General features: G+C 41.0%; 1 protein-coding gene across 1 annotated transcript; it reads left to right on the forward strand.

Annotated features, from left to right (window-relative positions):
* Positions 1-9,702: 9,702 nt before the first annotated feature.
* Positions 9,703-11,387, forward strand: LOC107765074 (uncharacterized). Its single transcript, XM_016583675.2, has one exon. It carries the CDS (start codon positions 9,807-9,809, stop codon positions 10,761-10,763), a length of 957 nt encoding a protein of 318 aa, XP_016439161.2. The 5' UTR covers positions 9,703-9,806; the 3' UTR covers positions 10,764-11,387.
* The last annotated feature ends 2,707 nt before the right edge of the window (positions 11,388-14,094 follow it).

The raw sequence follows: 14,094 nt of genomic DNA on the forward strand, positions 1-14,094 counted from the left end.
GCCAAATGCCAATCTCGGAAGGAAATCCTCAAGGAGATCCATGCTCGAGGTTTTGATCTTATCGAAGAGATACTAAAGGCTAAAGAACCTGAAGTCGATGTTGGAACCCTAGCTTCTGATGATGATGATGATGATGATGAGAGCAAGAGTGGGTCTGAGAGCGAGGAGGAGCCCGATGGAGAAGAGACTGCCCCCAGAGATAATTAGGAAACTTAGGGTTTTTTCCATTTTGATCTTTTTGTGTAGGGTCCTGATCGGACCTTGTAAATACTCTTATATATATATAAAGATCTTTTTCCTTTCCCGACTTGTCTTTGTCTTATTCTCTACCTTGTGAAGATTTTGTTTCGTTCATGCTTTATGAAAGTTTTCATAAGTTCGAAGCTTTAGGCAATTTGATCGAGGTCGGACCTTGTAGTCTTTATAAGCGAGTAAGTGTTTGCTCGAGTTCGAAGTAAGAGTAGCCCTTAGGCTTAATAGTCGAGTAAATGTTTGCTCGAACTCGAAGTAATACAGCTCGTAGGCTTTATGGTCGAGTGAGAGTTTTGCTCGAACTCAGAGTAAGAGTAGCCCTTAGGCTTAATAGCCGAGTGAGTGTTTGCTCGAACTCGAAGTAATGTAGCCCGTAGGCTTAGTGGTCGAGTGAGTGATTGCTCGAACTCGAAGTGATGTAGTCCTTAGGCTTAATAGTCGAGTGAGTGTTTTCTCGAACTCGAAGTAATGTAGCCCATAGGCTTGGTGGTCGAGTAAGAGTTTTGCTCGAACTCGAAGTAAGAGTAGCCCTTAGGCTTAATAGTCGAGTGAGTGTTTGCTCAAACTCGAAGTAATGTAGCCCGTAGGCTTGGTGGTCGAGTGAGTGATTGCTCGAACTCAAAGTAAGAGTAGCTCTTAGGCTTAATAGTCGAGTGAGTATTTGCTCGAACTTGAAGTAATGTAGCATGTAGGCTTAATGGTCGAGTGAGTGATTGCTCGAACTCGAAGTGATGTAGCCCTTAGGCTTAATAGTCGAGTGAGTGTTTGCTCGATCTCGAAGTAATGTAGCCCTTAGGCTTGGTGGTTGAGTGGGTGATTGCTCGAGCTCAAAGTAAGAGTAGCCTTTAGGTTTAATAGTCGAGTGAGTGTTTGCTCGAATTCGAAGTAATGTAGCTCGTAGGCTTAGTGGTCGAGTGAGTGATTGCTCAAACTCGAAGTGATATAGCCCTTAGGCTTAATAGTCGAGTGAGTGTTTGCTCGAACTCGAAGTAATGTAGCCCGTAGGCTTGGTGGTCGAGTGAGTGATTGCTCGAACTCGAAGTAAAAGTTGCCCTTAGGCTTAATAGTCGAGTGAATGTTCGCTCGAACTCGAAGTAAGAGTGGCCCTTAGGCTTGTTTGCATAATAGATCACGAAATAGAGGATGGATTCTGAGATATGAGATATCGGTAAAGAAGAAATTTCTCTTTATGTCATTATACATGTGTTCATGTTTTGTGACTGGGATTGAGCAAACTACACGAGCATGGTTCGTTTTGACCATTTGACTTTTACAATTTTTCCTATCGAAACCCTGTTGTCATGAAGTAACTTCCTTGCATCGAACTTGATAATCGAATTTGTTTTGTTATACTTGAGGGTAATGCCCCCCAGTATTCGAGGTTGATTGTAAGGAGGCCTCGGATACTGTTGAATTGCTCTAAGTTAGCACGATCAATGGTTGCCTCATAAAAAACCTTACCAAAAACCCATTTGGGACAAAATCGGTCTAAGAAAAAAAGAGTGCAACGCATGCTTTCAGGCCTAAAGGCTTCGAGTTGAATACTCCATCCCCGTTTCTGGTCGAACACCTGCAAGGGTTAATTTCGAAATATAAATGAACATGGGAGGGTTGTACCTTAACAGTAGTATCATTTTAGGTGTGACACGTTCCAATTGCTTGGTAGTTGTTTGCCGTTTATTACACCGAGCTTGTAGGATCCTTTTCCGATGATTTCGAGAACCTGATACGGTCCTTCCCAGTTCGGACCCAGTTTTCCTTCATTTGAATTTCGGGTGTTGAGGGTGACTTTCCTTTGTACTAAGTCCCCGATTTTATAATATCGAAGATTGGTTCTTCGATTATAATACCTTTCGATCCGCTGTTTTTGGGTGGCTAATCGAACGAGAGCTGCTTCTCGTTTTTCGTCCAATAATTCTAGGCTCGTGTTCATTGTCTCTTTATTCGACTCATTTGTCGCATACCGGAATCTGACGCTAGGTTCTCCAACCTCAATCGGGATAAGAGCTTCGGCTCCATAAACCCAGCGAGTATGGTATTGCTACGGTACTGGATTTTGATGTTGTGCGGTACGCCCATAGGACTTCGGGTAGTATTTCTTTCCATTTTCCTTTAGCGTTGGTTAATCTTTTCTTAAGATTTTGGATGATAGTTTTGTTGGTCGATTCGGCCTGTCCGTTCCCACTGGGATGATAAGGTATTGATAGGATCCTTTTGATTTTGTGGTCCTTAAGAAATTTAGTTACTTTACTGCCGATGAATTGCTTTCCATTATCACATACAATTTTGGATGGCATCCCGAACCGACATATGATGTGGTCCCAAATAAAGTCTATTACTTTCTTTTCTCTGACTTTCTCGAAAGCCTGTGCTTCAACCCATTTAGAGAAATAATCAGTTATAAACAAAATAAACTGAGCCTTACCTGGGGCCGATGGGAGGGGGCCGACGATGTCCATCCCCTATTTTATGAAAGGCCATGGAGATAAGATCGAGTGGAGAAGTTCCTCGGGTTGATGAGTCGTGGGCGCATGTCTTTGACATTTGTCGCATTTTCGAACGAACTCTTGTGCATCTTTTTCCATATCGATCCAATAATATCCTGCTCTGATTATTTTGTGGACCACCGAATCGGCATCGGAATAATTCCCATAAGTGCCCTCGTGAATCTCACGTAGGATGTAGTTGGTATCCCCCGGTCCCAAACATATTGCCAATGGGCCATCGAACGTCCTTCTAAACAATGTTCCGTCATTGGACAAGGTGAACCGAGCTGCTTTTGTGCGCAGAGCCCTCGATTCTTTTGGATTTGATGGCAGCTTCCCGTTCTTAAAGTACTCTATATATTTTTTTCTCCAATCCCAGGTTAGATTTGTGGAGTTTATCTCGACATGACCTGTTTCGATTACTGATTTCATGAGTTGTACGACAGTCCCCGAGTTGAGTTCGTCATCCTCGACCGACGACCCTAAATTTGCAAGAGCGACGGCCTCACTGTTCTGCTCTCGAAGTACTTGTTGCAAAGTCCATTCCTTAAATCGATGTAGAGTCACTTGCAATTTATCCAAGTACCTCTGCATTTGATCTTCCAGGACTTCAAAAGCCCCATTGACTTGATTTACCACGAGGAGGGAATCACATTTAGCCTCTACGACCTCGGCTCCCAAATTTCTAGATAGTTCGAGACCTGCAATCACAGCCTCATACTCGGCCTCATTGTTAGTCAATTTTGTAGTTTTAATAGATTGTCTAACTACATTACTTGTGGGCGATTTTAGTACGATGCCCCGTCCTGACCCCTTTACGTTTGAGGCACCGTCCGTAAAAAGGGTCCAGACTCCCGAAGAGGTACCCGATTTTATCAGTAATTCTTTTTCAATCTCGGGTACGAAAGTCGGCGTGAAGTCAGCCACGAAGTCCGCTAAGATTTGAGATTTGATAGCGGTTCGAGGTCGATACTCGATGTCGTACCCACCGATCATGGCCCATTTGGCCAATTAACCTGAAAGCTCAGGTTTGTGTAAAATATTTCATAGAGGATAAGTTGTTACAACATGTATCAGATGGTACTGGAAATATGGTTTTAGTTTTCTAGAGGCACTTATTAAAGCAAGCGCTAATTTTTCTAAGTGTGGGTATCTAGTTTCGGCCTCACCTAAAGTTCGACTGACATAATAAATAGGGAATTGCGTATCTCGTTCTTCTCGAATTTGGACTCCACTTACCACTATCTCCGAGACAGCTAGATATAGATAAAGCTGTTCGTCGGCCTTCGGGGTATGAAGCAACGGAGGGCTCGATAAATACCATTTTAGCTCTTCCAAAGCCTGCTAACATTCCGGAGTCCAGGCAAAATTGCTTTTCTTTTTAAGCAGAGAGAATAATCGGTGGCTCCTATCTGAGGATCTCGAAATGAATCGTCTCAGGGCGGCTATCCGTCCTGTTAGCCTTTGTACAGCCTTTACATTATCTACCACTGTGATGTACTCGATTACTTTGATTTTATCGGGGTTAATCTCGATTCCTCGATTGGACAACATGAAACCGAGAAACTTGCCCGAGCCGACCCCGAATGCACATTTTTCGGGGTTGAGCTTCATATTGTATTCCCTTAGTATGTCGAAAGTTCCTGCAAATGCTTTAAATGGTCCTCTGCTCGTAGGGATTTAATTAACATGTCATCAATATAAACCTCCATTGATTTTCCTATTTGCTTTTCGAATATTCTGTTTACTAGGCGTTGATAAGTTGCACCAGCATTTTTTAGGCCGAATGGCATTATATTATAACAGCAAGTCCCGTACTTAGTGATAAATGATGTCTTTTCCTGATCCTCCGGGTTCATCTGTATTTGGTTGTACCCGGAATAGGCATCGAGAAAACTGAGAGTCTCATGGCCGGCCGTGGCATCGATCATACGATCAATATTATGCAAAGGAAAAGAATCCTTAGGGCATGCTTTATTCAGGTCTTTATAATCTATGCATATTCTAAGTTTGTTCCCCTTTTTAGGGACTACTACCACATTTGCTAGCCATTCGGGGTATTTTACTTCCCGAATGGATCCTATTTTAAGAAGTTTGGTTACCTCGTCTTTGATGAAGGCATATTTGACCTCAGACTGGGGCCTTCTTTTTTGTTTTACCGGGTGGAATTTTGGGTCCAAGCTTAGCTTATGAGTGGTGATTCTCAGTGGGATCTCTGTCATGTCAAGATGGGACCAAGCGAAACAGTCTATGTTAGCTATAAGAAATTGAATAAGCTTTCTCCTGAGCTCGGGATCTAACCCCGTGCCCAGGTATACCTTTCGTTCGGTCAGATATTCGACTAGTATGACTTGCTCCAGTTCTTCGATCGTTGATTGGGTAGCGTCGGAATCATCGGGGACCACGAAGGATCGAGGGACCCCATGTTCATCATCTTCGTTAGTCTTCTGATTCTCTAATTGGGTCGAAGCTGACATTTGTGATTGCTATTTGGTATTACGTTCCTCCTTCGAACCCGATCCTTTTGCTGATGATAATGATGATATCGGAATCACTTCATCGACGACAAATATTTCTTTTGCGGTCGGTTGCTCCCCGTAGACCGTTTTGACTCCCTCCGATGTTGGGAACTTCAAAACCTGGTGGAGGGTCGAGGGTACAACCCTCATATTGTGGATCCACGGTCTTCTGAACAGGGCGTTGTATCTCATATCGCCTTCGATCACGTGGAACTTAATTTCTTGGATGGTCCCGGCCACGTTAACCGGCAGGATTATTTCGCCCTTAGTAGTTTCACATGCCATATTGAATCTGTTTAGTACCAAGGTTGCGGGCACGACCTGGTCCTGTAGACCGAGTTTCTCCACGACCCTCGATCGAATGATGTTGGTCGAAATACCTGGATCAATTAACACACGTTTAACTTAAGTTTTATTCATAAGTACAGATATTACCATTGCATCGTTATGTGGTTGCATGATTCCTTCCGCGTCTTCGTTATTAAAGGACAAGGTTCCTTCAGGAGTGTAATCTTGAGTCCGGGATCGCTTTTCTCTTACAATCGTCATCTTAGCGCGTTTAAGTACCGGCCCCTAGGGGGTATCGATCCCACCCATGATCATGTGGATGATGTGTTGTGGATCTTCTTGTTCGTTTTGTCTACTGAAATCCCTGTTTTTCAAATCCTTTTTGGCCCTGTCACTTAAAAATTCTCGAAGGTGCCCTTTATTTAATAACTGGGCTACCTCCTCTCTCAGTTGCCTGCAATCTTCCGTTCTGTGGCCATGAGTGCCATGATATGCGCACATTTGATTGGGATTCCTCTGGGCATGATCGGTCTGCAGAGGTCGAGGCCATTTAGTATCTTTGATGCGTCTGATAGCCTACACAATGGCGGATGCATCGATGCTGAAGTTATATTCTAATAACCGTGGTGCTTCCTTAGGTCCGGTATGCCTGTCGAACCCATTACTGTTTATCAGTCCCCGAGACCCTTGGCCTCGATCATTTCTCCTTTCGCCTTGTACGAGGTTACGTGAAGGTTCGCTACCCCTACGATCTCGGTTATACGACCGATATCGATCCTTGTTTGACCTTAGTTCTCGGTCGATATCCCTTTTAATAACAAACCTAGACCCCAACTGGTCGTCTTCAACTCTGATCTTCGATTGATATCGATTTTGTACATCGGTCCAAGTAATAGCCGGGTACTCGATCAAATTCCTCTTCAACTTTCGTGAAGCCATCGAGCTCTGCTCGTTCAGTCCTTGAGTGAAAGCTTGTACAACCCAATCGTCAGTGACCGGTGGTAGATCCATTTGTTCTGTTTGGAGACGAGATACGAACTCTCTTAGCATCTTGTTGTCCTTCCGCCTTACCTTGAAAAGGTCGGACTTCCTGGTCTCGACCTTTATGGCTCCGGCGTGTGCTTTTACGAAAGAATCTACAAGCATAGCAAAAGAATCGATAGAGTTAGACGGTAAATTATGATACCATATCATTGCTCTATTTGAAAGGGTTTCACCGAATTTTTTCAATAATACAGATTCGATCTCATCGTCCTTTAGATCGTTCCCTTTAATGGCACATGTGTAAGAAGTGACATGCTCGTTGGGGTCGGTCGTTCCATTATATTTAGGAATTTCGGGTATGTGAAACTTCTTTGGGATTGGTTTAGGAGCCGCGCTCGGGGGAAAGGCTTTTGTACAATATTTTTGGAATCTAAACCCTTCAATATCGGCGGTGCCCCTGGGATCTGATCAACCCTGGAGTTATACGTTTCCATTTTTTTGTCGTTTTCTTCGATCCTCCTTTCTCCTGACTATATTCGTTTTGTCAGTTCTTCGAACATCTTAACAATTTCGGGATTAGTCCCCGATTCTTGCTCATTTGACCTTACTATAGCTGGCCCAGTTTTGTGGGTGACTTCTTGGGGTGGACTGGGCTCGAGTCTGATCGGTGTTTGGGTTTGGCTTTGCAACTGGGATATTTCTACTTGTTGAGTTTGCAACATCTCGAAAATCATACGCAAGCTGATTCTGTTTTCCTCAGCGTTTTGGGTATTTCGAGCTGCAGACCGAGTTCCACCATGAATGCTATTTTCAGGGTCAGAATGTTGGTTCGCCTAGATGGCCGCATGTGAATTAACGTCTATTGGTTCTTCGACCCGAGCTCCAACGGGATCGACGAGTGGCCTTCCACCCTCGGGGGTTAAGTTGTTGTTCTCATCTTGAAGGCCAACTTCGTTATCGATGGGTAAGGCCATTAATTGAGAATTCGTCGTTTTCAACATGAAATCAAAGATATTTTCAAGAGCAAGTGTAAAATAGTGTGTTTTGCAGAGATTCGTACCAAATAACCACTGTTATCCTTAGCCCCAAGGTGGGCGCCAAACTGTTTACTCGAAAAACGGATATAGTTGAATTTGTACGTAGTTCTAAGGATACATGGTATAACTTGGCACAAATCAGAACGTAAGTAGAAATATATTGAGTATTGACTGTATGGAGAATGAAATACAAACCAAACTGAGTGAAAAACAGTTTATGAACCAGCAAGACGAATCAATATACAAAACCCACAAAAGGATAATCTCTATATGAATATCAATATGTTTTTCTCTGTGAATATCAATAATATGAGAGTGTATGAATGCCTTAATGTTGGATGTCTTTACAAAAATAATAGCTATCCTTCTTATAGTGGAGGAATCCTACTTTAAATATAATTAAAAATACATAGTGGGGATCCTATGATAGATTAGCTTTTCCCTAATTCCCACAGAGATTCTCTCCCTTAGTGCGGCTGTAACGACTCTTGTCTCTTGGCTCGATCTTGGTCGGATTTGGTATTGGTCGATTTCCAGATTTAGAGCTCGATATTAACTCGAGCTCGATATTGACTCGAGCTCGATATTGACTCGGGGCTCGGTATCGAATCGGGCTTGATATTGATCGGTCTCTGGCTCTTAAGCTCGATGACACCGCTTCACTTCATAGTTCGATTTGGACCCGAGCTCGGTAATGACTTCGAGCTCGGTATTTGATCGATCCCAAAAATTTGAGCTTGATAACATGGATTCAGATCTCATCTCGATATTATGAAAATGACTTTCAGTTCATTATGTTCCAATCTTGACTAATCATACGAAAATCGAAATCGGTTTTGACCGTATACAATAGTGTAAGAATATAAATTAAGGTATAGGAAGCAAGAAAATCTCTTATTCATGAAGCGTTTGAGTCCTTCGAAGCAATAACATTGGTGGTCGCTGATTTGGACACCGAATCAGAATTGGAAGTCCACCACCAATGGCTCCGAATTTTCCTTGTTGATTTTGTCTTGTCTTATATTTTGGGTGGAGTACAGTTTTGTCCGGCGTAGAGGAGAGATTTGAGGACGGGACGTCTATTTTATCTTGAGCTTTGATTTGAGGCAACTATTGGCATGTCCAGTAAAAGAACCGAAGCAACTTTTGAAGCAACAGTTGTTTCTTCTTTAATACCGTTTTTTTAAATGCAATAAATGAATGAAAAGGAAGAAGGTAAAAATGTCAAAAATAGGAGATAAAAGATAAATATAATTGTTGAATATAAAAAGGTGCCACATCACCTTGCCAACGACCCTCCTTTATATTTATATATAGATATATAGATATAGATTCTATGCTTGTTTATAGAATGTCTAAAAAAAAACGTAGAGTCTCGTTGCCATTTGACAAATTTAATAACAAGGTCATTACGTTACTATTTTAATTGTAGGATTCTGTAAACCATATAAATTAAGAACTTTATGATGAAAATAACCTTATTGAAGTAAAATTTTCTTAAGGCCAAACCTAACAGAACTTCTAAAGAAAACAGAAGTAAAAAAAGAAAATTTCACTTGAAAAAAAGAACTACAGTATCAAAGGAACAAATTATAGCTGAAATTGCCCTAAATTAGCAACCGTATACCGTGTTCACACAAATTATTAAATTATTTAGTCAAACTTTAAATAGTTTTCAAGAACTGAATGTCTTTAATAGTCCCCTTAAAATAGGCTATTTGTGCACTCCGTCCGTGTGTTTTCAATGTAGCCTGAAGTGTACAAATAGCCCCTTTTGAGGCTACTGTTAATTTTTTATTCTTATTTTAAATTTTTATAAATATAATTTATGCGCTTCTGAATCATAAGAAAAGGAGAATTTATGCTATTATTTTTGGTTAACTTTAGAACTTACACTACCATTTTCGGTCAATTTTAGATCATTTTGAATTAAGTAGTCTAACGTTTGATTTACATTTTCAGTAGTTCTTCTACATCAGGGAAGCTTGGTTTACTCTAACAGTCTAACTTATTCTATGATGGAGGAAAAAAAAAAAGAAGGGGGTTTGGGTAGGGTGGGGATAAAAAAAACTTTTACTTCCACTTGTGAAGCGATATTATAATTTGCAAAAGTTTTTATTTTTAAAAAGAATAATATACATAGTCTTTAAACGAAACCCACCGAGTCTGCTTGACCTAAAAACCCTAAACCCAGCATCGTCTCCTCTCCAGTCCTCTTCATCCTCACCCCGAAAACCCCAATGGAGTTTCCACCACCCTCCGCCGCCAAGGTCGGCCGTGCCACCATAGAGAAGGCAGTGAGCGCCCTCCTCAAATGGAAAGAATCCCAGTCCAAAATCCAGAAAGCCCAACTGCTCCCACAAGACGACTTCATCTACCTCAACCTCACTCTCAAGAAAATCCCACCAAAGCCTCGTACCAACGCTTTCAGAATCCCTTTCCCTAACCCTATTCACGATCCTTCCTCCTCCGAGCTCTGCCTCATCATCGACGACAGACCCAATTCCAAACTCACTTCGGACGCCGCGAAAAAGATCATCAAATCCCAAAACATACCCATCAGTAAAGTCATTAAGCTCTCGAAGCTTAAAACTAACTACAAACCCTTTGAGGCAAAAAGAAAGCTTTGTGATTCTTACGACCTTTTCTTGGTCGATAGGAGGATTGTCCATTTGCTTCCTAATCTTTTAGGGAAGCAATTTTTCAAGAAAAAGAAGCTGCCTTTGCCATTGGATTTGACACACAAGAATTGGAAGGAGCAAGTGGAGAGGGCTTGTGGGTCCGGGTTGTTTTACTTGAGGACTGGGAGTTGTTGTGTGATGAGGGTTGGTAAGGGTTCAATGGAGAGTGAGCAGATTGTGGAAAATGTGTTGGAAGCAATAAAGGGTGTTGTTCAGGTGGTTCCCAAGAAATGGGACGGTGTGAGGAGCTTGCACTTGAGGCTTTCTGATTCTCTTGCATTGCCTTTGTATCAAGCTTTGCCTGATATCAAGCTCAAGATTGAGGGGTTTAAGGAGAAACAAGCCGAAGAAGAAGTGAGTGGTGGTTTGGTTGAGGTTAAGGAGAGTGAAAAGAAAGCTGATCAGGGGTCAGGGAATAAGAAGGGGAAGAAGAATAAAGGGAGGATTCATGAAGTTAGGTATATGGACTTTGACACTGGTGTAGATGAATTGGAGAGTGATGATTGTATAGGGTGAAATATTGATGTTGGTAATATCGCAGAAAATGTTGGCAATGATGCTGAAGAGGACAACAGTGATGAAGATATCGAGGATGATGGAGTTGAGAAAGAAAAGAAGAGGAAAACTGAGAAGGATGCTGAGAAGAAAGCCAAAAAGTTGAAAAATGCTGAGAAGCGTGGTGATGTTCTGAGTGAGTTGAATGGAGAGAAGAAGGCCAAGAAGTTGATAAGTGCTGAGAAACAGAAGAAGAGTAAATTGTCTTTGAAAGATGGAAAGAAGAATAAGAAGACTAGTGAGGTTGGGAAAAAACTGAAAGATGGGCCGGCAAAGAGTAAGAGAAGCAAGATAAGAGCATAAGAATAATCAATTAGGAGTTTTTCTGATACCACACTCCTACTAACCTGGAGTATTCAACAGGGCATCACCTAAGCTTCAGCTGATTCCTTCTATCCTGAAGTCTTCAGCAGGCATTGCCCTCAGACTCTTTCTTGGGTCTCCTGTTTTACTTTTGGTATTTATTTTGTTATCAACTTTGATTTTGAAGGAATCCGTAGTTCAAATACCGACCTGCTGTGAGGAGCTGTCTCTTCTATGTTAATCAAAGATATGTTATTTTATTTAAAGCTCTAATCTTTTTCACTTCTAGTCTTTAATGATGTTTAGAATCGGGGCATGCTTTTCTGTGTTCTAATTGTCTTTCTTGATGCGAGTATCATGTCAATATTGAATTTGATATTTATAATGACTTTCAATTTCATATTCAGGGATGAAGAGCTGTAATCCATTTTGACTGTTTTTTGCAACTAGCTTGTTAGTAGTTTTACAACCTTTAGCGGTTGAGTAATGTAGCAGACAGATTGTCCCCCCTTCAGCATATGCTGTTAAAAATGTCACTTTATATAGCAAAGAGGGAGATTCTACTCTATATTGGTTCTTGTAAGAGGATGCTATTTAATTTCGAGCGGTTGTTGGAAGTTGACATTTGACCTGCCTGGTGAAATGTTAAATAACTAGTGATGTACTTATACATTATTAGCATGAATTTTTTGTCCGATTTTAACATTTTATTATTGTATTATTTTCCTCCACACGGAGCAAACATGGATTTGAGGCATAGTAGTTCTATATGGAGCAAACATGGGAGTGCTAGAGAATATAGGTCTTTGTGAATAATGCTGCCATGTTATGATTAACTGCAGAAATAGGATTAAAAATGTCTGCTCGTGGTACTGCCTTGACAAGTTTAGCGATGCTGGGTTTGCTTTGCTAAATGTAGGTAAAGTGTGGGCTATGAAGTATTGACAACATTAGGGTTGGTAAGTTTGAGAAATCGATGAAATAACGTCTGTATCTAATCCATTTAGTAGTTCCCAAATCATCATAGAATCATTTTTGATATGTTGGGGAAATCCCCGTACACAAGCAGTATACTAAAGACCTAGAAATATCATTTAGATATTGATGTCTTTTTCTCTTTGTGGATGCTTCATTAACCCTTTCTCTCTGTTTCGATCTTAATTTGTGATCATGATTCATGAATATTATGCTTCTCTTAGTAATTGAAACATATTTCTATACATCTTCTTGTAAGATAATATTTCATTGATGTAGAAGGGGAGCATCCCATATACAATAGCAGTAGACCAACAGTCGTCAATCTCATACGAATTCTCTACATGATTCTCAGACAAAATAACCTTTTCTGCATTTTCTTATGCCATCTCTTTCTTTTAATGACAGAAACTTCTCTCTGTGCACGTATTTTCTTAAGCACTGAGCTAACCGAGAACATGACCCTTGATAGGAGGGTGTGGAGGTTGAGAATTAGGGTAGAAGGTTAGTAGGCAGTCGAGTGTTTCCCCTTGTCTTTCTTGTTTCAGTATTATTACCACATATCTTGTATTGTATTATTTGTTATCAGTGCTTCTTTCATCTTGTATTTTGCTATCTTAGTCTCAGTTTTCTAAATATCTTGTACTGTTATTACTTGCTATCGGTGCTTCTTTCATCTTTTCTTTAGCTGAGGGTCTATCAGAAACAGCCTCTCTGCCCGTCCAGGGTAAGGGTAAGGCTACGTACATCTCACCCTGCCCAAACCCCACTTGTGGGAATACATAGGGTCGTGGTCGTGGTCGTTGTTGTTGTTGTTGTTGTTGTTGTTGTTGTTGTTGTATCAGTTGCTCAAAAGATCCTTCTTCATATTGGTTACCAATTGAAGGTGAACGAAGGCATCTAATTCCGATTCCAAAACCATGTCTGACTGCATCTATTGAACTCGATTTCTCTGGGCTAATTTTATTTTATATATTGCCGACCTAGATAGCTTTGCATTCTTTGTATGTAGATAGTTGTTTTGGCAAGCAAAAGTCAATGAATTGGTATTCACGATCTGTAGGTCGCTCTCATGTGCAATGATCCTTTTTTTTCCCTTTACGATCAAATCTTTACATCTGGTTTCAACTCAAAAGTGGGTGGCCTATAATTTGCCCTACATTGAATTGGCCTGGTATAAACACCCTGGTAGGCATTTGTGACTTGCATTCTGGAGCCTATTTTGCATCCTGCATTTCTGAATGACCTGCTTGGAATAGTTTTGAAAGGACCTCTAAAGTAGAAAGGAACTTCCGTTACAAAGTAGTGTTTGAATCCAGTTGGTACCTTTTTCTCTTTGTCCAAATAGCTTGCAGTGAGGCTTAATCAGTTGAGCAACATATAACTTGGTGCTTGCCCCTAGGGCTTTGATTAACGAACTGCTCCAGTTGGCCCTTAGGAATTTTTTGGTTACAAATAAAGAGAACACTTGATGTTTGTGAATTGTGACGAGGATGCTGCAATTAAGATGCTCTTGAAGCATTAAAATTTTGCATTATCCTTGGTCTTAGGAATGACGCTGTTGACATGATGTGCATGATAACAATGATTAGGCAACTGCTGCTCTTGCTTTGGTGTAATTAGTTTGTGCTTCCGGAATGCAGAGCAGATCAAGTGAAAGATTTGCCAGTGTGCAGGGCTGGATTATCCTACTGCTAGCTGTTACAGCCCAGGCCGTCTCCCATCTCCGGGTTGTCATTTAGGCCTACATACAACAATAATTATTATTTGCCTCAACCCTGACTATATGAATCCTCATTGATCCATCATTAACATATACTTTTCGCCTCTAAATAGCCAGACTGGCCCCAAGACGACCACGACCGCGTTTCTCCGACCAGCACTAATTTAACCTTTAAACAATTAGACGTGCAGACCTCATTTTTTGACTTGGCATTCATCTTTTTTATTTTGATCCTCCATGACATTCTCATCCTCCTTTTTTTAAACAACTATTACCTACTACTATTATTGT

This window comes from Nicotiana tabacum, chromosome 12, assembly GCF_000715075.1.
Source record: "Nicotiana tabacum cultivar K326 chromosome 12, ASM71507v2, whole genome shotgun sequence".
Taxonomy (NCBI): Eukaryota; Viridiplantae; Streptophyta; class Magnoliopsida; order Solanales; family Solanaceae; genus Nicotiana; species Nicotiana tabacum.